The 20,640-nt window shown below is 48.1% G+C and overlaps 1 protein-coding gene across 1 annotated transcript in view; it reads left to right on the top strand.

The window, feature by feature from the left end:
• Window positions 1-20,640, top strand: part of LOC135535984 (anoctamin-2-like) — a 51,657-nt gene that overhangs the window by 157 nt on the left and 30,860 nt on the right. Inside the window, exons 2-9 of the mRNA XM_064962386.1 lie at window positions 7,274-7,344; window positions 9,562-9,763; window positions 11,279-11,338; window positions 12,929-12,936; window positions 13,117-13,217; window positions 14,112-14,260; window positions 15,478-15,630; window positions 15,724-15,776. Of these exons, the coding sequence (XP_064818458.1) occupies window positions 7,274-7,344; window positions 9,562-9,763; window positions 11,279-11,338; window positions 12,929-12,936; window positions 13,117-13,217; window positions 14,112-14,260; window positions 15,478-15,630; window positions 15,724-15,776 (797 nt within the window). The remainder of the gene's footprint in view (window positions 1-7,273; window positions 7,345-9,561; window positions 9,764-11,278; window positions 11,339-12,928; window positions 12,937-13,116; window positions 13,218-14,111; window positions 14,261-15,477; window positions 15,631-15,723; window positions 15,777-20,640) is intronic.

The following is a 20,640-nucleotide window of genomic DNA, read 5'->3' as shown; positions in this document are numbered from 1 at the left end:
CAGAAGAGAACCACCCAGACAGGACCAGAATGAAAGGCCTGCTACATTAGGTTATATGGACACTAATCTCCTGTGTTACTGCCATGACTTTTACTAGTGTCAAGGGGAGAGGTTGGGGTGAGGGAGACGAGAGGTTGGGGTGAGGAGACGAGGTTGGGGGAGAAGACGAGAGAGGTGACTAGAGCTGAGGGGAGGGGAAGAGAACAGACGAGAGGTGGGGAGGAGAGGGTTAGAGTATGTATGTCAGTGCTGTGTGCTGTGGATGTGTGTGTGGGTGGGTGGTGAGGAGAGGTGGAGTGCTAGGTGGTGGATGTGTGTGTGGGTGGGTGCTAGGTGGTGGTGGGTGGGTGGGTGCTTGTGGGTGGGTGCTAGGTGGTGGGTGGGTGTGGGTGGGTGCTAGGTGGTGGATGTGTGTGGGTGTGGGTGGGTGCTTGGTGGTGGATGTGTGTGGGTGTGGGTGGGTGTGGGTGGGTGCTAGGTTGGGGATGGGTGTGGGTGGGTGCTAGGTGGTGGATGTGTGTGGGTGTGGGTGAGTGCTAGGTGGTGGGTGTGGGTGGGTGCTAGGTGATACGTGGTAGGTGGTGTGTGGGTGGGTGCTAGGTGGTGTTTGGGTGGGTGGGTGCTCGGTGGGTGTGTGCTAGGTGGTGGGTGGGTGGGTGTGTGCTAGGTGGTGTGGGATGTGGGTGGGTGCTAGGTGGTAGATGGGTGGGTGGGTGCAGGTGGTGGGTGGGTGCTTGGTGCTGTGTGGGTGTGGGTGGGTGCTTGGTGCTGTGTGGGTGCTAGGTGGTGCTGTTGTCCACCTTATGATCTGACAACGTGCTGCATCACTGGGACATCTACAGTCACTGCCTGTGTGTGTTTCAACTTGTAATGTCACAAGTACTGGGAAATGGATTCTAACAGCTCCAAAACCAACAATGTGTGATCACTATCAATGGTTAGGGTTAGAGGAACAAACAGCAGTCCTGTCTCAGAGGACCATACAGCAGTCCTGTCTCAGAGGAACAGCAGTCCTGTCTCAGAGGAACATACGGCAGTCCTGTCTCAGAGGAACAAACAGCAGTCCTGTCTCAGAGGAACATTGGTTAGTGGTCAAACAGCAGTCCTGTCTCAGAGGAACATTGGTTAGTGGTCAAACAGCAGTCCTGTCTCAGAGGGACCAAACAGCAGTCCTGTCTCAGAGGAACATACAGCAGTCCTGTCTCAGAGGAACATTGGATTTAGTGGTCAAACAGCAGTCCTGTCTCAGAGGAACATACAGCAGTCCTGTCTCAGAGGAACATTGGTTAGTGGTCAAACAGCAGTCCTGTCTCAGAGGCACATACAGCAGTCCTGTCTCAGAGGACCAAACAGCAGTCCTGTCTCAGAGGACCAAACAGCAGTCCTGTCTCAGAGGACCAAACAGTAGTCCTGTCTCAGAGGAACATACAGTAGTCCTGTCTCAGAGGAACATACAGCAGTCCTGTATCAGAGGAACATACAGCAGTCCTGTCTCAGAGGAACATACAGCAGTCCTGTATCAGAGGAACATACAACAGTCCTGTCTCAGAGGAACATTGGTTAGTGGTCAAACAGCAGTCCTGTCTCAGAGGAACATACAGCAGTCCTGTCTCAGAGGAACATTGGTTAGTGGTCAAACAGCAGTCCTGTCTCAGAGGACCAAACAGCAGTCCTGTCTCAGAGGAACATTGGTTAGTGGTCAAACAGCAGTCCTGTCTCAGAGGAACATACAGCAGTCCTGTATCAGAGGAACATACAGCAGTCCTGTCTCAGAGGAACATTGGTTAGTGGTCAAACAGCAGTCTGTCTCAGAGGAACATACAGCAGTCCTGTCTCAGAGGAACATTGGTTAGTGGTCAAACAGCAGTCCTGTCTCAGAGGACCAAACAGCAGTCCTGTCTCAGAGGAACATTGGTTAGTGGTCAAACAGCAGTCCTGACTCAGAGGAACAAACAGCAGTCCTGTCTCAGAGGACCAAACAGCAGTCCTGTCTCAGAGGAACATACAGCAGTCCTGTCTCAGAGGAACAAACAGCAGTCCTGTCTCAGAGGAACATACAGCAGTCCTGTCTCAGAGGAACATTGGTTAGTGGTCAAACAGCAAACCTGTCTCAGAGAGGAACATAGAGCAGTCCTGGGTCTCAGAGGAACATAGAGCAGTCCTGTCTCAGAGGACCAAACAGCAGTCCTGTCTCAGAGGAACATACAGCAGTCCTGTCTCAGAGGAACATTGGTTAGTGGTCAAACAGCAGTCCTGTCTCAGAGGAACATACAGCAGTCCTGTCTCAGAGGACCATACAGCAGTCCTGTCTCAGAGGACCATACAGCAGTCCTGTCTCAGAGGACCATACAGCAGTCCTGGGCCCCAGAGGACCATACAGCAGTCCTGTCTCAGAGGAACAAACAGCAGTCCTGTCTCAGAGACCATACAGCAGTCCTGTCTCAGAGGACCATACAGCAGTCCTGTCTCAGGAGGAACAGCCAAAGCAGTCCTGTCTCAGAGGAACATTGGTTAGTGGTCAAACAGCAGTCCTGTCTCAGAGAACCAAACAGCAGTCCTGTCTCAGAGGAACATTGGTTAGTGGTCAAACAGCAGTCCTGTCTCAGAGGAACATTGGTTAGTGGTCAAACAGCAGTCCTGTCTCAGAGAACCAAACAGCAGTCCTGTCTCAGAGGATCATACAGCAGTCCTGTCTCAGAGGAACATTGGTTTGTGGTCAAACAGCAGTCCGGTCTCAGAGGAACATACAGCAGTCCTGTCGCAGAGGAACATTAGTGGTCAAACAGCAGTCCTGTCTCAGAGGACCAAACAGCAGTCCTGTCTCAGAGGATCATACAGCAGTCCTGTCTCAGAGGACCATACAGCAGTCCTGTCTCAGAGGAACAAACAGCAGTCCTGTCTCAGAGGACCATACAGCAGTCCTGTCTCAGAGGAACATTGGTTAGTGGTCAAACAGCAGTCCTGTCTCAGAGGAACATTGGTTAGTGGTCAAACAGCAGTCCTGTCTCAGAGAACCAAACAGCAGTCCTGTCTCAGAGGAATATTGGTTAGTGGTCAAACAGCAGTCCTGTCTCAGAGGACCAAACAGCAGTCCTGTCTCAGAGGAACATTGGTTAGTGGTCAAACAGCAGTCCTGTCTCAGAGGAACATTGGTTAGTGGTCAAACAGCAGTCCGGTCTCAGAGGAACATAGAGCAGTCCTGTCTCAGAGGAACATAGAGCAGTCCTGTCTCAGAGGAACATAGAGCAGTCCTGTCTCAGAGGACGAAACAGCAGTCCTGTCTCAGAGGAACATACAGCAGTCCTGTCTCAGAGGACCAAACAGCAGTCCTGTCTCAGAGGAACATACAGCAGTCCTGTCTCAGAGGACCAAACAGCAGTCCTGTCTCAGAGGATCATACAGCAGTCCTGTCTCAGAGGAACATTGGTTAGTGGTCAAACAGCAGTCCTGTCTCAGAGGAACATACAGCAGTCCTGTCTCAGAGGAACATTGGTTAGTGGTCAAACAGCAGTCCTGTCTCAGAGGACCAAACAGCAGTCCTGTCTCAGAGGAACATTGGTTATGGTCAAACAGCAGTCCTGTCTCAGAGGAACATACAGCAGTCCTGTCTCAGAGGACCAAACAGCAGTCCTGTCTCAGAGGAACATAAGCAGCAGTCCTGTCTCAGAGGAACACACAGCAGTCCTGTCTCAGAGGAACACACAGCAGTCCTGTCTCAGAGGAACATACAGCAGTCCTGTCTCAGAGGAACAAACAGCAGTCCTGTCTCAGAGGACCAACAGCAGTCCTGTTCCCAGAGGAACATACAGCAGTCCTGTCTCAGAGGAACATACAGCAGTCCTGTCTCCAGAGGAACATACAGCAGTCCTGTCTCAGAGGACCAAACAGCAGTCCTGTCTCAGAGGAACATAGGAGCAGTCCTGTCTCAGAGGAACATAGGAGCAGTCCTGTCTCAGAGGAACATCGAGCAGTCCTGTCTCAGAGGAACATACAGCAGTCCTGTCTCAGAGGAACATTGGTTAGTGGTCAAACAGCAGTCCTGTCTCAGAGGAACATACAGCAGTCCTGTCTCAGAGGACCATACAGCAGTCCTGTCTCAGAGGACCATACAGCAATCCTGTCTCAGAGGACCATACAGCAGTCCTGTCTCAGAGGACCATACAGCAGTCCTGTCTCAGAGGACCATACAGCAGTCCTGTCTCAGAGGACCATACAGCAGTCCTGTCTCAGAGGAACAAACAGCAGTCCTGTCTCAGAGAGGACCATACAGCAGTCCTGTCTCAGAGGACCATACAGCAGTCCTGTCTCAGAGGAACATTGGTTAGTGGTCAAACAGCAGTCCTGTCTCAGAGAACCAAACAGCAGTCCTGTCTCAGAGGAACATTGGTTAGTGGTCAAACAGCAGTCCTGTCTCAGAGAACCAAACAGCAGTCCTGTCTCAGAGGATCATACAGCAGTGCTGTCTCAGAGGAACATTGGTTTGTGGTCAAACAGCAGTCCGGTCTCAGAGGAACATACAGCAGTCCTGTCGCAGAGGAACATTAGTGGTCAAACAGCAGTCCTGTCTCAGAGGAACAAACAGCAGTCCTGTCTCAGAGGACCAAACAGCAGTCCTGTCTCAGAGGATCATACAGCAGTCCTGTCTCAGAGGACCATGCAGCAGTCCTGTCTCAGAGGAACAAACAGCAGTCCTGTCTCAGAGGATCATTGGTTAGTGGTCAAACAGCAGTCCTGTCTCAGAGGAACATTGGTTAGTGGTCAAACAGCAGTCCTGTCTCAGAGAACCAACAGCAGTCCTGTCTCAGAGTCTATATTGGATTTAGTGGTCAAACAGCAGTCCTGTCTCAGAGGACCAAACAGCAGTCCGTGTCTCAGAGGACCAAACAGCAGTCCTGTCTCAGAGGAACATTGGTTAGTGGTCAAACAGCAGTCCTGTTCCAGAGGAACATTGGTTAGTGGTCAAACAGCAGTCCGGTCTCAGAGGAACATAGAGCAGTCCTGTCTCAGAGAAACATAGAGCAGTCCTGTCTCAGAGGAACATAGAGCAGTCCTGTCTCAGAGGACGAAACAGCAGTCCTGTCTCAGAGGAACATACAGCAGTCCTGTCTCAGAGGACAAACAGCAGTCCTGTCTCAGAGGAACATACAGCAGTCCTGTCTCAGAGGACCAAACAGCAGTCCTGTCTCAGAGGATCATACAGCAGTCCTGTCTCAGAGGAACATTGGTTTGTGGTCAAACAGCAGTCCGGTCTCAGAGGACCAAACAGCAGTCCTGTCTCAGAGGACCATACAGCAGTCCTGTCTCTGAGACCATACAGCAGTCCTGTCTCAGAGGACCATACAGCAGTCCTGTCTCAGAGGACCATCAGTCAGTCCTGTCTCAGAGGACCATCAGCAGTCCTGTCTCAGAGGAACAAACAGCAGTCCTGTCTCAGAGGACCATACAGCAGTCCTGTCTCAGAGGAACAAACAGCAGTCCTGTCTCAGAGGAACATTGGTTAGTGGTCAAACAGCAGTCCTGTCTCAGAGAACCAAACAGCAGTCCTGTCTCAGAGGAACATTGGTTAGTGGTCAAACAGCAGTCCTGTCTCCAGAGGAACATTGTCTCCTCTCTCCGTGGTCAAACAGCAGTCCTGTCTCAGAGAACCAAACAGCAGTCCTGTCTCAGAGGACCAAACAGCACTCCTGTCTCAGAGGACCAAACAGCAGTCCTGTCTCAGAGGAACAAACAGCAGTCCTGTCTCAGAGTCTCATACAGCAGTCCTGTCTCAGAGGAACATACAGCAGTCCTGTCTCAGAGGAACATTGGTTAGTGGTCAAACAGCAGTCCTGTCTCAGAGGAACATACAGCAGTCCTGTCTCAGAGGAACATACAGCAGTCCTGTCTCAGAGGAACATTGGTTAGTGGTCAAACAGCAGTCCTGTCTCAGAGGAACATACAGCAGTCCTGTCCTCAGAGGACCAAACAGCAGTCCTGTCTCAGAGGAACATTGGTTAGTGGTCAAACAGCAGTCCTGTCTCAGAGGAACATTGGTTAGTGGTCAAACAGCAGTCCTGTCTCAGAGGAACAAACAGCAGTCCTGTCTCAGAGGACCAAACAGCAGTCCTGTCTCAGAGGACCAAACAGCAGTCCTGTCTCAGAGGAACAAACAGCAGTCCTGTCTCAGAGGAACAAACAGCAGTCCCTCTCTCAGAGGAACATACAGCTGTCCTGTCTCAGAGGAACATAACAGCAGTCCTGTCTCAGAGGAACATACAGTCTCCTGTCTCAGAGGAACATTGGTTAGTGGTCAAACAGCAGTCCTGTCTCAGAGGAACATACAGCAGTCCTGTCTCAGAGGAACATACAGCAGTCCTGTCTCAGAGGAACAAACAGCAGTCCCGTCTCAGAGGAACATAACAGCAGTCCTGTCTCAGAGGAACATACAGCAGTCCTGTCTCAGAGGACCATTAGTTAGTGGTCAAACAGTCTCCTGTCTCCGAGGAACATACAGCAGTCCTGTCTCAGAGGAACATACAGCAGTCCTGTCTCAGAGGAACATACAGCAGTCCTGTCTCAGAGGAACATATAGCAGTCCTGTCTCAGAGGACCATTAGTTAGTGGTCAAACAGCAGTCCTGTCTCAGAGGAACATACAGCAGTCCTGTCTCAGAGGAACATACAGCAGTCCTGTCTCAGAGGAACATACAGCAGTCCTGTCTCAGAGGACCATTCTCTGTGGTCAAACAGCAGTCCTGTCTCAGAGGAACATACAGCAGTCCTGTCTCAGAGGAACATACAGCAGTCCAGTCTCAGAGGACCATACAGCAGTCCTGTCTCAGACCCATACAGCAATCCCTGTCTCAGAGGAACATACAGCAGTCCTGTCTCAGAGGATCATTAGTTAGTGGTCAAACAGCAGTCCTGTCTCAGTGGTCTTTCTTGATCTTTACTGGTGTCTACTGGTCTGCCTTGGCTTCTGTTGACTTCTGTTGGCTTCTACTGGTCTATATTGGCTTCTGTTGTCCTCTACTGGTCTATTTTGAGCTTTACTGGTATCTTCTGGTCTCTTCTGTTCTCTACTGGTCTCTACTGGTTTCTTCTGTTGTCTACTGGTCTCTTCTGTTGTCTTCTGTTGTCTTCTGTTCTTTACTGGTCTCTACTGGTGTCTACTGGTCTCTCTGTTCTCTCTGTTCTTTACTGGTCTACCAGTCTCTTCTGGTCTATATTGGTCTCTAATGGCAATCTACATGTGCTTGTGCTCTTAATGTGTCTCTAACCTCTAACCCAGACAGGTGTGGAGAAGCTGACCTGGAGGGACCGTCTGCCTGGATACCTCATCAACATCTCCTCCATCCTCTTTATGGTGACTGCTTTTAGTTTGGCCTGATGTTGTCTCTCTGTCCCTCTTTCTGTGTGTCTCTCTCTCTGTCTCCTCTCTCCGTGTCTCTCACTCTCTGTCTCCTCTCTCTGTCCCTCTCTCTCTGTCTCCTCCTCCGTGTCTCTCGCTCTCTGTCTCCTCTCTCTGTCCCTCTCCCTCTGTCTCCTCTCTCCGTGTCTCTATCTCTCTCTCTCTCTCTCTCTCTCTCTCTCTCTCTCTCTCGGGGCCTTATTGGAATGGGAAACATATGTTAATATGGTCATACATTTAGCAGGAGGTTAAGAAGTGCAGCTCAGTTTCCACCTCATTTTGTGGGCAGTGTGCACATAGCAGACTGTCTTCTCTGAGAGCCATGTCTGCCTATGGCGTCCTTTCTCAATAGCAAGGCTGTACATAGTCAAATATTTCCTTAAGTTTGGGTCAGTCACAGTGGTCAGGTATTCTGCCACTCTGTGGTCAGGTATTCTTTCCAAAATGTCAAGTAATTATCTTTTGGTTTTCTCATGATTTGGTTGGGTCTAATTGTGTTGCTGTCCTGGGGCTCTGTGGGGTGTGTTTGTGTTTGTGAACAGAGCCCCAGGACCAGCTTGCTTAGGGGATTCTTCTCCAGGTTCATCTCTCTGTAGGTGATGGCAGAGCCCCAGGACCAGCTTGCTTATGGATTCTTCTCCAGGTTTCTCTCTGGGTGACGGCTTGGTTATGGAAGGTTTGGGAATCGCTTTTAGGTGGTTGTAGATTTGAATGGCTCTTTTTCTGGATTTTGATAATTAGCGGGTATCTGCTTAATTCTGCTCTGCAGGTATTATTTGATGTTCTACGTTGTACATGGAGGATCTTTTTGTTGTTTGTCCCATTTTGTGAATTCTTGGTTGGTGAGCGAACCCCAGACCTCACAACCATAAAGGGCAATGGGTTCTATAACTGATTCAAGTATTTTTTGCCAGATCCTAATAGGTATGTCAAATTTATGTTCCTTTTTATTTCATAGAAGGCCCGTCTTGCCTTGTCACTCAGATTGTTCACAGCTTTGAAGTTACCTGTGGCGCTGAAGTTTAGGCTGAATATTGTATAGTTTTTTTGTGTACTCTAGGGCAACAGTGTCAAGATGGAATTTGTATTTATGGTCCTGGCAAATTTACCTTTTTTGGAACACCATTTTTTTGTCTTCCTGAGATTTACTGTCAGGGCCCAGGTCTGACAGAATCTGTGCAGAAGATCTAGGTGCTGCTGTAGGCCCTCCTTGGTTGGGGACAGAAGCACCAGATCATCACCAAACAGTAGACATTTGACTTCAGATTCTAGTAGGGTGAGGCCGGGTGCTGTAGACTGTTCTAGTGCCCTCGCCAATTCGTTGATATATATGTTGAACAGGGTGAAGTTTAAGCTGCATCCCTGTCTCACCCCATGGCCCTGTGGAAATAAATGTGTGTTTTTTCCCAATTTTAACCACATACTTGTTGATTGTGTACATGGATTTCATAATGTCGAACTGCTTTCCATCAATTTGTCTAGCAGACCCTCATGGCAAATTGAGTCAAACACTTTTTTTTAAATCAACAAAGCATGCGAAGACTTTGCCTTTGTTTTGGTTTGTGTGTTTGCCAATTAGGGTGTGCAGTGTGAATACGTGGTCTGTCGTATAGTAATTTGGTTCTGGTAGTCTTTAATAGTTGATTCTAAGATTTGTATTTGATAATTTAGATGTTTTGCTGTTTAGTCTGTGTTATAGGGCCAAAAGATTGAAGAAGTGGTTTACCCATACATCTCCGTTTTGGAAAGATAACTCTTGGTGTTTGTTTATTGTTTTCCAATTTGATTCATCATAGTGAAACGTAGACTCAGGTTTTCTGCGTCACAGTTTTTGGTTGGATAGATTTGCTGAGGGACTAATGGATGTCTCTCTGTCCTAGTTTGGGCTGAGGGACTAATACAGTAATGTCTCTGTCCTAGTTTGGGCTGAGGGACTAATACAGTAATGTCTCTCTGTCCTAGTTTGGGCTGAGGGACTTATACAGTAATGTCTCTCTGTCCTAGTTTGGGCTGAGGGACTAATACAGTAATGTCTCTCTGTCCTAGTTTGGGCTGAGGGACTAATACAGTAATGTCTCTCTGTCCTAGTTTGGGCTGAGGGACTAATACAGTAATGTCTCTCTGTCCTAGTTTGGGCTGAGGGACTAATACAGTAATGTCTCTCTGTCCTAGTTTGGGCTGACGTTCTCTGCGGTTTTCGGTGTGATCGTGTATCGTATCGTCGTTTCCGCTCTAATGGCGATGTCACCTGACCCGGAGACCAAGTCTAACGTGCGTGTCACCGTCACGGCAACCGCTGTCATCATCAACCTGGTGGTCATTCTGATACTGGATGAGATCTACGGAGCTGTGGCCGTCTGGCTCACTGAGCTGGGTAACACACCTCTACATTCAGATTATTAAGTGTTGTAGCTGGGTAACACACCTCTACATTCAGATTATTTAGTGTTGTAGCTGGGTAACACACCTCTACATTCAGATTATTTAGTGTTGTAGCTGGGTAACACACCTCTACATTCAGATTATTTAGTGTTGTAGCTGGGTAACACACCTCTACATTCAGATTATTTAGTGTTGTAGCTGGGTAACACACACTCTACATTCAGATTATTAAATGTTGTAGCTGGGTAACACACCTCTACATTCAGATTATTTAGTGTTGTAGCTGGGTAACACACCTCTACATTCAGATTATTAAATGTTGTAGCTGGGTAACACACCTCTACATTCAGATTATTAAATGTTGTAGCTGGGTAACACACCTCTACCTCTACATTCAGATTATTTAGTGTTGTAGCTGGGTAACACACCTCTACATTCAGATTATTAAGTGTTGTAGCTGGGTAACACACCTCTACATTCAGATTATTAAGTGTTTTAGCTGGGTAACACACCTCTACATTCAGATTATTAAGTGTTGTAGCTGGGTAACACACCTCTACATTCAGATTATTTAGTGTTGTAGCTGGGTAACACACCTCTACATTCAGATTATTAAGTGTTTTAGCTTAACACACTCTATTCATCCCTCTTCTCTCCATTCCCTCTACATTCAGATTATTAAGTGTTGTAGCTGAGGTAACTTTGACAGCATCTACATTCAGATTATTAAGTGTTGTAGCTGGGTAACACACTCTACTTCAGATTATTTAGTGTTGTAGCGGGTAACACACCCTACATTCTATTAAATGTTGTAGCTTTCTTTCAGATTATTAAGGGAGCTGGGTAACACACCTCTATATTCAGACACACACACATTCAGTATTTAGTGGGGTTATGTGGTAACAGATGAATTCAGATTATTAAGTGTTTTAGCTGGGTAACACACCTGGATTATTAAGTGTTGTAGCTGGGTAACATGATTATTTAGGTTGAGATGAATGACATTCAGATTATTAAGGTTTTAGCTGGGTTCTACATTCAGATTATTAAGGTTGTAGCTGGGTAACACACCTCTACATTCAGATTATTAATGTTGTAGCTGGGTAACACACCTACATTCAGATTATTAAGTGTTGTAGCTGGGTAACACACCTCTACATTCAGATTATTTAGTGTTGTAGCTGGGTTCTACATTCAGATTATTAAGTGATGAATGACACTGGGTTAGATTATTTAGTGTTAGGGATTAGGATTATTAAATGTTAGGGGTTGGATTATTAAGTGTTGTAGGGGTTAACATGTTCAGATTATTAAATGTTGTAGCTGGGTAACACACCTCTACATTCAGATTATTAAGGTTAGGGATTTCAGGGTTAGCTGGGTAAACACCTGATTATTAAGTGTTGTAGCTGAATGACACATTCAGATTATTTAGGGATTAGGGTTAGAGTTGTGGTTACCTCTTTCATCCCTGTTCTGAATCCATTCCCCCTCTCTCCTCTCCCAGAGATTCCAAGGACAGAGAGTAACTTTGAGCAGCATCTGATTCTGAAGGCTTTTCTACTGGGTTAGAGGTTAGGAATTAGGCTTAGGGACGGGTTGGACACACACATGTATACGTGGGTTAACATGTGGAGAGATGAATGACACTGGGTTAGGGGTTAGGGTTAGGGGTTAGGGGTTGGGGTTAGGGGTTAACATGTGGAGAGATGAATGACACTGGGTTAGGGGTTAGGCGTTGGGGTTAGGGGTTATTAGGATGAATGACACTAGGGGTTGGGGTTAGGGGTTAACATGTGGAGAGATGAATGACACTGGGTTAGGGATTAGGGTTAGGGGTTGGGGTTAGGGGCTAACATGTGGAGAGATGAATGACACTGGGTTAGGGGTTAGGGTTAGGGTTAGGGGTTGGGGTTAGGGGTTAACATGTGGAGAGATGAATGACACTGGGTTAGGGGTTAACATGTGGAGAGATGAATGACACTGGGTTAGGGGTTAGGATTAGGGGTTGGGGTTAGGGGCTAACATGTGGAGAGATGAATGACACTGGGTTAGGGATTAGGGTTAGGGGTTGGGGTTAACATGTGGAGAGATGAATGACACTGGGTTAGGGGTTAGGGATTAGGGTTAGGGGTTGGGGTTAGGGGTTAACATGTGGAGAGATGAATGACACTGGGTTAGGGGTTAGGGATTAGGGTTAGGGGTTGGGGTTAGGGGTTAACATGTGGAGAGATGAATGACACTGGGTTAGGGTTTAGGGTTAGTGGTTGGGGTTATGGGTTAGGGTTAGGGGTTAACATATGGAGAGATGAATGACACTGGGTTAGGGGTTAGGGTTAGGGGTTGGGGTTAGGGGTTGACATGTGGAGAGATGAATGACACTGGGTTAGGGGTTGACATGTGGAGAGATGAATGACACTGGGTTAGGGGTTAGGGTTAGGGGTTGGGGTTAGGGGTTAACATGTGGAGAGATGAATGACACTGGGTTAGGGGTTAGGGTTAGGGGTTAGGGTTAGGGGTTGGGGCTAGGGGTTAGGGTTAGGGGTTAGGGTTAGGGGTTAACATGTGGAGAGATGAATGACACTGGGTTAGGGGTTGGGGTTAGGGGTTGGGGCTAGGGGTTAGGGTTAGGGGTTAGGGTTAGGGGTTAACATGTGGAGAGATGAATGATACTGGGTTAGGGGTTAGGGATTAGGGTTAGGGGTTGGGGTTAGGGGTTAACATGTGGAGAGATGAATGACACTGGGTTTGGGGTTAGGGGTTGGGGTTAGGGGTTAACATGTGGAGAGATGAATGACACTGGGTTAGGGATTAGGGTTAGGGGTTAGGGTGTGGGGTTGGGGTTAGGGGTTAACATGTGGAGAGATGAATGACACTGGGTTAGGGGTTAGGGATTAGGGTTAGGGGTTGGGGTTAGGGGTTAACATGTGGAGAGATGAATGACACTGGGTTAGGGGTTAGGGATTAGGGTTAGGGGTTGGGGTTAGGGGTTAACATGTGGAGAGATGAATGATACTGGGTTAGGGGTTGGGGTTAGGGGTTGGGGTTAGGGGTTGGGGCTAGGGGTTAACATGTTAACATACAGAATAGAACAGGTCTTTGACAGCCTTTATGTAATTATACTCACCCTGCTGTGTGTGTGTGTGTGTGTTGACAGGTTTGCAGGCAGGCCGGGAGACTACGTCTATGTTTTTAATGACTACCGGATGGAGGAGGTGAGGGGGGGGGGGGGGGTGTTAGTGGAGGGGGTGTTTGTACGCTAATGTTCTTGCTTACAACTTACTGTCTGGCCTCTGTCATACTCTTGGCTCTGCCCCCCCCTCTCTCTCACTTTCTCACTCTCAGTGTGCCCCTGGAGGTTGTTTAATAGAGTTATGTATTCAGCTCAGCATCATCATGGTGGGGAAACAACTCATTCAGAACAATGTCTTTGAGATTGGCATCCCGTGAGTACACACACACACGCGCGCACACACACACTGCCCTGCCCATTCCTCCTCTATATCTGCCATTATCAGATTCTGCTGAAGGACATTTTCTCTCCTGACTTTATGAGCCTAACATCAATATCAGGGATTTAATATGTTAATGTTAGGACGTTCTCTATTACTCTGTGCTGCTTCACTGGGGATCATAGTGGTTCGTAGTGGTTCGTAGTGGCTCATATTGGCTCCTAGTGGTTCATAGTGGCTCCTAGTGGTTCATAGTGGCTCATTGTGGCTCATTTAATATTTTAATGTTAGGACGTTCTCTATTACTCTGTGCTGCTTCACTGGAGATCATAGTGGCTCATAGTGGTTCGTAGTGGCTCATATTGGCTCCTAGTGGTTCATAGTGGCTCCTAGTGGTTCATAGTGGCTCATTGTGGCTCATTTAATATTTTAATGTTAGGACGTTCTACTACTCTGTGCTGCTTTACTGGGGCTCATAGTGGCTCCTAGTGGCTCCTAGTGGCTCCTAGTGGCTCCTAGTGGCTCCTAGTGGCTCCTAGTGGCTCATAGTGGCTCATAGTGGCTCATAGTGGTTCATAGCATCTTTTTTAATGTTAGGACGTTCTCTACTACTCTGTGCTTTCTCACTGGGGCTCGTAGTGGCTCATAGTGTCTCATAGTGGCTCGTAGTGGTTCATAGCATCTTTTTTAATGTTAGGATGTTCTCCATTACTCTGTGCTGCTTCACTGGGGCGCATAGCAGCTTATAGCAGCTTATAGTGGCTCATAGTGTCCTATTGTGTCCTATAGTGTCTTGGTGTCATCGAGTTTCATGATTCTCTTTCTCTCTGACTCCATCTTTCCTTTTCTCTCTCCATCTCTTCCTCCCTTCTCGCTCTCCCTCGTCAGTAAGTTGAAGAAGTTGATCCGAGCATGGAAGGGTAAGGGGATTTCATTGGAGGAGAGAGAGGAGCAGCGTGCCAGACCTCCTCAACAGTGGAACCTCGACTACACCCTGGTCCCCTTTGAAGGACTGACCCCCGAGTACATGGAGATGAGTGAGTATATAGTAACAGTAGATAACAGAGGTGAGGAGGTCAGGTAGTTAACTAGACACCTGGACCATACCACCCTGCCTCTCTCTCCCTGTTACCTGGACAGAGACCATACCACCCTGTTACCTGGACAGAGGCCATACCACCCTGTTACCTGGACAGAGGCCATACCACCCTGTTACCGGGACAGAGGCCATACCACCCTGTTACCTGGACAGAGGCCATACCACCCTGTTACCTGGACAGAGACCATACCACCCTGTTACCTGGACAGAGACCATACCACCCTGTTACCTGGACAGAGACCATACCACCCTGTTACCTGGACAGAGACCATACCACCCTGTTACCTGGACAGAGACCATACCACCCTGTTACCTGGACAGAGACCATACCACCCTGTTACCTGGACAGAGACCATACCACCCTGTTACCTGGACAGAGACCATACCACCCTGTTACCTGGACAGAGGCCATACCACCCTGTTACCTGGACAGAGGCCATACCACCCTGTTACCGGACAGAGGCCATACCACCCTGTTACCTGGGACAGAGGCCATACCACCCTGTTACCTGACAGAGACCATACCACCCTGTTACCTGGACAGAGACCATACCACCCTGTTACCTGGACAGAGACCATACCACCCTGTTACCTGGACAGAGACCATACCACCCTGTTACCTGGACAGAGACCATACCACCCTGTTACCTGGACAGAGACCATACCACCCTGTTACCTGGACAGAGACCATACCACCCTGTTACCTGGACAGAGACCATACCACCCTGTTACCTGGACAGAGACCATACCACCCTGTTACCTGGACAGAGACCATACCACCCTGTTACCTGGACAGAGACCATACCACCCTGTTACCTGGACAGAGACCATACCACCCTGTTACCTGGACAGAGACCATACCACCCTGCCACTCTCTCCTGTTACCTGGACAGGTGGGTCACCTGCTAGGTGGGTCACCTGCTAGGTCCTGAACTCTGGGGTGGGTCCTGCTAGGTCCTGAACTCTGGGGTGGGTCCCCTGCTAGGTCCTGAACTCTGGGGTGGGTCCCCTGCCCTGAACTCTGGGGTGGGTCCCCTGCCCTCCAGCTGTTTGTTGGTGTGTTGTAGAGGACCTCCAGATAAGATAATGACTTGTTCCATACACTTCCTCATGTTGTTCCTCTCAACTAACACCGTGTGTGTGTTCTCTCCCCAGTTATCCAGTTTGGTTTTGTTTCTCTGTTTGTCGCATCGTTCCCTCTGGCTCCTCTCTTCGCTCTTCTCAACAACGTGATCGAGATCCGCCTCGATGCCAAGAAGTTTGTCACCGAGCTGCGACGACCGGACGCTGTCCAAGCCAAAGACATCGGTAACACACACGCTTGCACGCAAAGACGCATGTCCACACACAGATCCACACCCCTCCACTCTTCTCTCACAACTCTGTTCTCTCTCTCTGCAGGAATCTGGTACAACATCCTGAGTGGAATGGGAAAGTTCTCTGTCATTATAAACGTAAGTGTTAACATTGGAGGGCACACACTCATTCTAAAAACACGGTGTATTTTTGCACCCTGATGCAATAAAGATAATATTCACCCATTTTTAATGTTATATTGTTTTTCTGCATTTCTTAGTGATGTTCTGTCGTTTCCCGGGGTCATTTAATGTTTTCATGTGTATCTGAGCTATTGCTGTTCAAGCAGGCAGAAATCCGTCCGGAATGAAGTAGCACTGTGATAGTCAGTCACTACACTGGAAGTTAATATGAAGTAGCACTGTGATAGTCAGTCACTACACTTGAAGTTAATATGAAGTAGCACTGTGATAGTCAGTCACTACACTGGAAGTTAATATGAAGTAGCACTGTGATAGTCAGTCACTACACTGGAAGTTAATATGAAGTAGCACTGTGATAGTCAGTCACTACACTGGAAGTTAATATGAAGTAGCACTGTGATAGTCAGTCACTACACTGGAAGTTAATATGAAGTAGCACTGTGATAGTCAGTCACTACACTGGAAGTTAATATGAAGTAGCACTGTGATAGTCAGTCACTACACTGGAAGTTAATATGAAGTAGCACTGTGATAGTCAGTCACTACACTGTTAATATGAAGTAGCGCTCAGTCACTACACTGGAAGTTAATATGAAGTAGCACTGTGATAGTCAGTCACTACACTGGAAGTTAATATGAAGTAGCACTGTGATAGTCAGTCCATTGTGTGGAGTAAATGTGATTCAGTTTTTTCAGCTCTAGTTGCACGTGACTTGCTGGTATAAATTAGTTAAGATGGATTTCAGTTTTCCTGCATTAGTCTCCGGCTACTAGGAGCGCCACCTCTGGATGAGAATTGTCTTGTTTGTTTATGGCCTTATACAGCTCATTGAGTAATCTGAGGACCCATGCCAAATCTTTTTAGTTTCCTGAGGGGGAATAGGCTTTGTTGTGGCCTATTCGCGACTATCCTAGTGTGTTTGGACCATTCTAGTTTGTTGGTGATGTGGACACCAAGGAACTTGAAGCTCTCAACTTGCTCCATTACAGCCCCGTCAATGAGAATGGGGGCGTGTTCGGCCCGCCTTTTGGGGGAGTTGAGGGATACGTTGTTATTCTGGCACCACCCTGCCAGGTCTCTGACCTCCACCCTATAGATTGTCTCGTCATTGTCATTGTCAGTGATCAGGTTGTTGTCGTCTGCAACTTAATGATGGTGTTGGAGTCGTGCCTTGTGTGTTGTTACCTACCCTTACCACCTACCCTTACCACCTTACCAGTTGCAGAGGGTCCTGGGTGTTTAGTCCCAGAGTCCTTAGCTTAGTAATGAGCTTTGATCAAATGCATTTATATAGCCCTTACATCAGCTGATATATCAACGTGCTGTACAGAAACCCAGCCTAAAACCCCAAACAGCAAGCAATGCAGGTGTAGAAGCACAGTGGCTAGGAAAACTCCCTATAAAGGCCAAATCCTAGGTAGAAACCTAGAGAGGAACCAGGCTATGAGGGGTGGCCAGTCCTCTTCTGACTGTGCCGGGTGGAGATTATAACAGAACATGGCCAAGATGTTCATAAATGACCAGCATGGTCAAATAATAGTAATGGCACTATGGTGTTGAACGCTGAACTGTAGTCAATGAATAGCATTCTCACGTAGGTGTTCCTTTAGTCCAGGTGTGAAAGGGAGGTGTGGAGTGCAATAGAGACTGCATCATCTGTGCATCTGTTTGAGAGGTATGCAAATTGGAGTGGGTCTAGGGTTTCTGGAATAATGGTGTTGTGAGCCATGACCAGCCTTTCAAAGTACTTCATGGCTACGGACGTGAGTGCTACGGGTCTGTAGTCATTTAGGCAGGTTACCTTAGTGTTCTTGGGTACAGGGACTATGGTGTTCTGCTTGAAACATGTTGGTTTTACAGACTCATTCAGGGACGTGTTGAAAATGTCTGTGAAGACACCTGCCAATTGGTCAGCACATGCACGGAGCACACGTCATGGTAATCCCTCTGGCCCCACAGCCTTGTGAATGTTGACCTGTTTACTCACATCAGCTACGGAGAGCGTGATCACACAGTCATCCAGAACAGCTGATGCTCTCATGCATGCATCAGTATTGCTTGCCCCGACGCGAGCATAGAAGTGATTTAGCTCGTCTGGTAGGCTTGTGTCACTGGTCAGCTCACGGCTGTTCTTCCCTTTGTAGTCTGTAATAGTTTGCAAACCGTTCCACATCTGATGAGCGTCGGAGCTGGTTTAGTACGACTCAATCTTAGTCCTGTATTGGCGCTTTGCCTGTTTGATGGTTCGTCTGAGGGCGTAGTGGCATTTCTTATAAGCTTCCTGGTTAGTCACGCTCCTTGAAGGCGGCAGCTCTTCCCTTTAGCTCAGAGCGGATGTTGCCTGTAATCCATGGCTTCTGGTTGGGTTATGTACGTACAGTGGGGAGGACGTCATTGATGCACTTCTTGATGAAGCCAGTCACGGATGTGGTGTACTCCTCAATGTTGGAGGAATCCGGAACATATTGGAGGAATCCGGAACATATTCCAGTCTGTGCTAGCCAAACAGTCCCGTGGCTTAGTATCTGGGTCATCTTCTTTATTGACCGAGTTACTGGTACTTCCTGCTTTAGTTTTTGTTTGTAAGCATGAATCAGGAGGATGGAATTATGGTCAGATTTGCCAAATGGGGGGCGAGGGAGAGCTTTTTATGCGTCTCTGTATGTGGTGTAAAGGTGGTTTAGAGTTTTTTTTTCCCCTCTGGTTGCACATTTAACATGCTGATAGAATTTAGGTAAGACTGATTTCGGTTTTCCTGTATTAAAGTCCCCTGCCGCTAGGAGTGACACCTCTGGGTGAGATTTTTCCTGTTTGCCTATTTCCTTCTATTACTGACTGATTGCAGTCTTAGAGGCAAGCTTCCACCTGTGGTGGAAAATAAACAACCTCAAAAAATCTAGATGAAAACTCTCTTGGCAAATTGTGTGGTCTACAGTTTATCATGAGATACTCTACTTCAGGCGAGCAAAATCTAGAGACTTCCTTAGATTTTGTGCACCAGCTGTTGTTTACAAATGTACACAGATCTCTCCCCCTCGTCTTACCCGGAGTGTGCTGCTCTATCTAGCCGGTGCAGCGTAAATCCCGCCAGCTGAATGTCCATGTCGACATTCAGCCACGATTCGGTGAAACATAAGATATTACAGTTTTTGATGTCCCGTTGGTAGGATATTCGTGATCGTACCTCGTCTAATTGATTGTCCAAATGTATTGTCCATTGGCAAGTACTATTGTTGATATAGGCAGATTTCCCTCTCGCTGTCGGCGGATCCTTACCAGGCCCCCAGGCCTGTGTCCTCTAAACCTGCGTCTCTTTCTCTGATGGGGATCCTTACCAGGCCCCCAGGCCTGTGTCCTCTATACCTGCGTCTCTTTCTCTGATGGGGATCCTTACCAGGCCCCCAGGCCTGTGTCCTCTATACCTGCGTCTCTTTCTCTGATGGGGATCCTTACCAGGCCCCCAGGCCTGTGTGCTCTATACCTGCGTCTCTTTCTCTGATGGGGATCCTTACCAGGCCCCCAGGCCTGTGTCCTCTATACCTGCGTCTCTTTCTCTGATGGGGATCCTTACCAGGCCACCAGGCCTGTGTCCTCTATACCTGCGTCTCTTTCTCTGATGGGGATCCTTACCAGGCCCCCAGGCCTGTGTCCTCTATACCTGCGTCTCTTTCTCTGATGGGGATCCTTACCAGGCCCCCAGGCCTGTGTCCTCTCTACCTGCGTCTCTTTCTCTGATGGGGATCCTTACCAGGCCCCCAGGCCTGTGTGCTCTATACCTGCGTCTCTTTCTCTGATGGGGATCCTTACCAGGCCCCCAGGCCTGTGTCCTCTATACCTGCGTCTCTTTCTCTGATGGGGATCCTTACCAGGCCCCCAGGCCTGTGTCCTCTATACCTGCGTCTCTTTCTCTGATGGGGATCCTTACCAGGCCCCCAGGCCTGTGTCCTCTCTACCTGCGTCACGTGAACATTCTGCAGCCACGTGAACATTCTGCAGCCACGTGAACATTCTGCAGCCAGGTGAACATTCTGCAGCCAGGTGAACATTCTGCAGCCACGTGAACATTCTGCAGCCACGTGAACATTCTGCAGCCACGTGAACATTCTGCAGCCACGTGAACATTCTGCAGCCACGTGAACATTCTGCAGCCAGGTGAACATTCTGCAGCCAGGTGAACATTCTGCAGCCAGGTGAACATTCTGCAGCCAGGTGAACATTCTGCAGCCAGGTCAACATTCTGCAGCCAGGTCAACATTCTGCAGCCAGGTCAACATTCTGCAGCCAGGTCAACATTCTGCAGCCAGGTCAACATTCTGCAGCCAGGTCAACATTCTGCAGCCAGGTCAACATTCTGCCGCCAGGTCAGCATTCTGCCGCCAGGTCAGCATTCTGCAGCCAGGTCAGCATTCTGCAGCCAGGTCAACATTCTGCAGCCAGGTCAACATTCTGCAGCCAGGTCAACATTCTGCAGCCAGGTCAACATTCTGCAGCCAGGTCAGCATTCTGCAGCCAGGTCAACATTCTGCAGCCTCACAGAAGGTTCACTAGGCTCTTAGAACTTAATATCTCTCTTAAAGCTCGGCTGCTTTTCAGACCCTTTTAGGGTGTTGCTCATCCTAGATCCTGATCCAGCCAGACATCATCCTGTAAATGGATCAACCAGATAATCCCCCAAATATTTAATGCTACATGAGATAATGTCCTCTGTAATATGTCTCTCTGTTTGACGTGATGAGAGAATGTCCTCTGTAATATGTCTCTGATGGAGTGATATTCAGTCAGAATAGTAATGTTGGCTTTATGTTTCATGTGGATTGT

The sequence above is a fragment of the Oncorhynchus masou genome, unplaced genomic scaffold, assembly GCF_036934945.1.
Source record: "Oncorhynchus masou masou isolate Uvic2021 unplaced genomic scaffold, UVic_Omas_1.1 unplaced_scaffold_540, whole genome shotgun sequence".
In the NCBI taxonomy this organism is placed as follows: Eukaryota; Metazoa; Chordata; class Actinopteri; order Salmoniformes; family Salmonidae; genus Oncorhynchus; species Oncorhynchus masou.
This window is presented reverse-complemented; position numbering and strand designations above follow the sequence as displayed.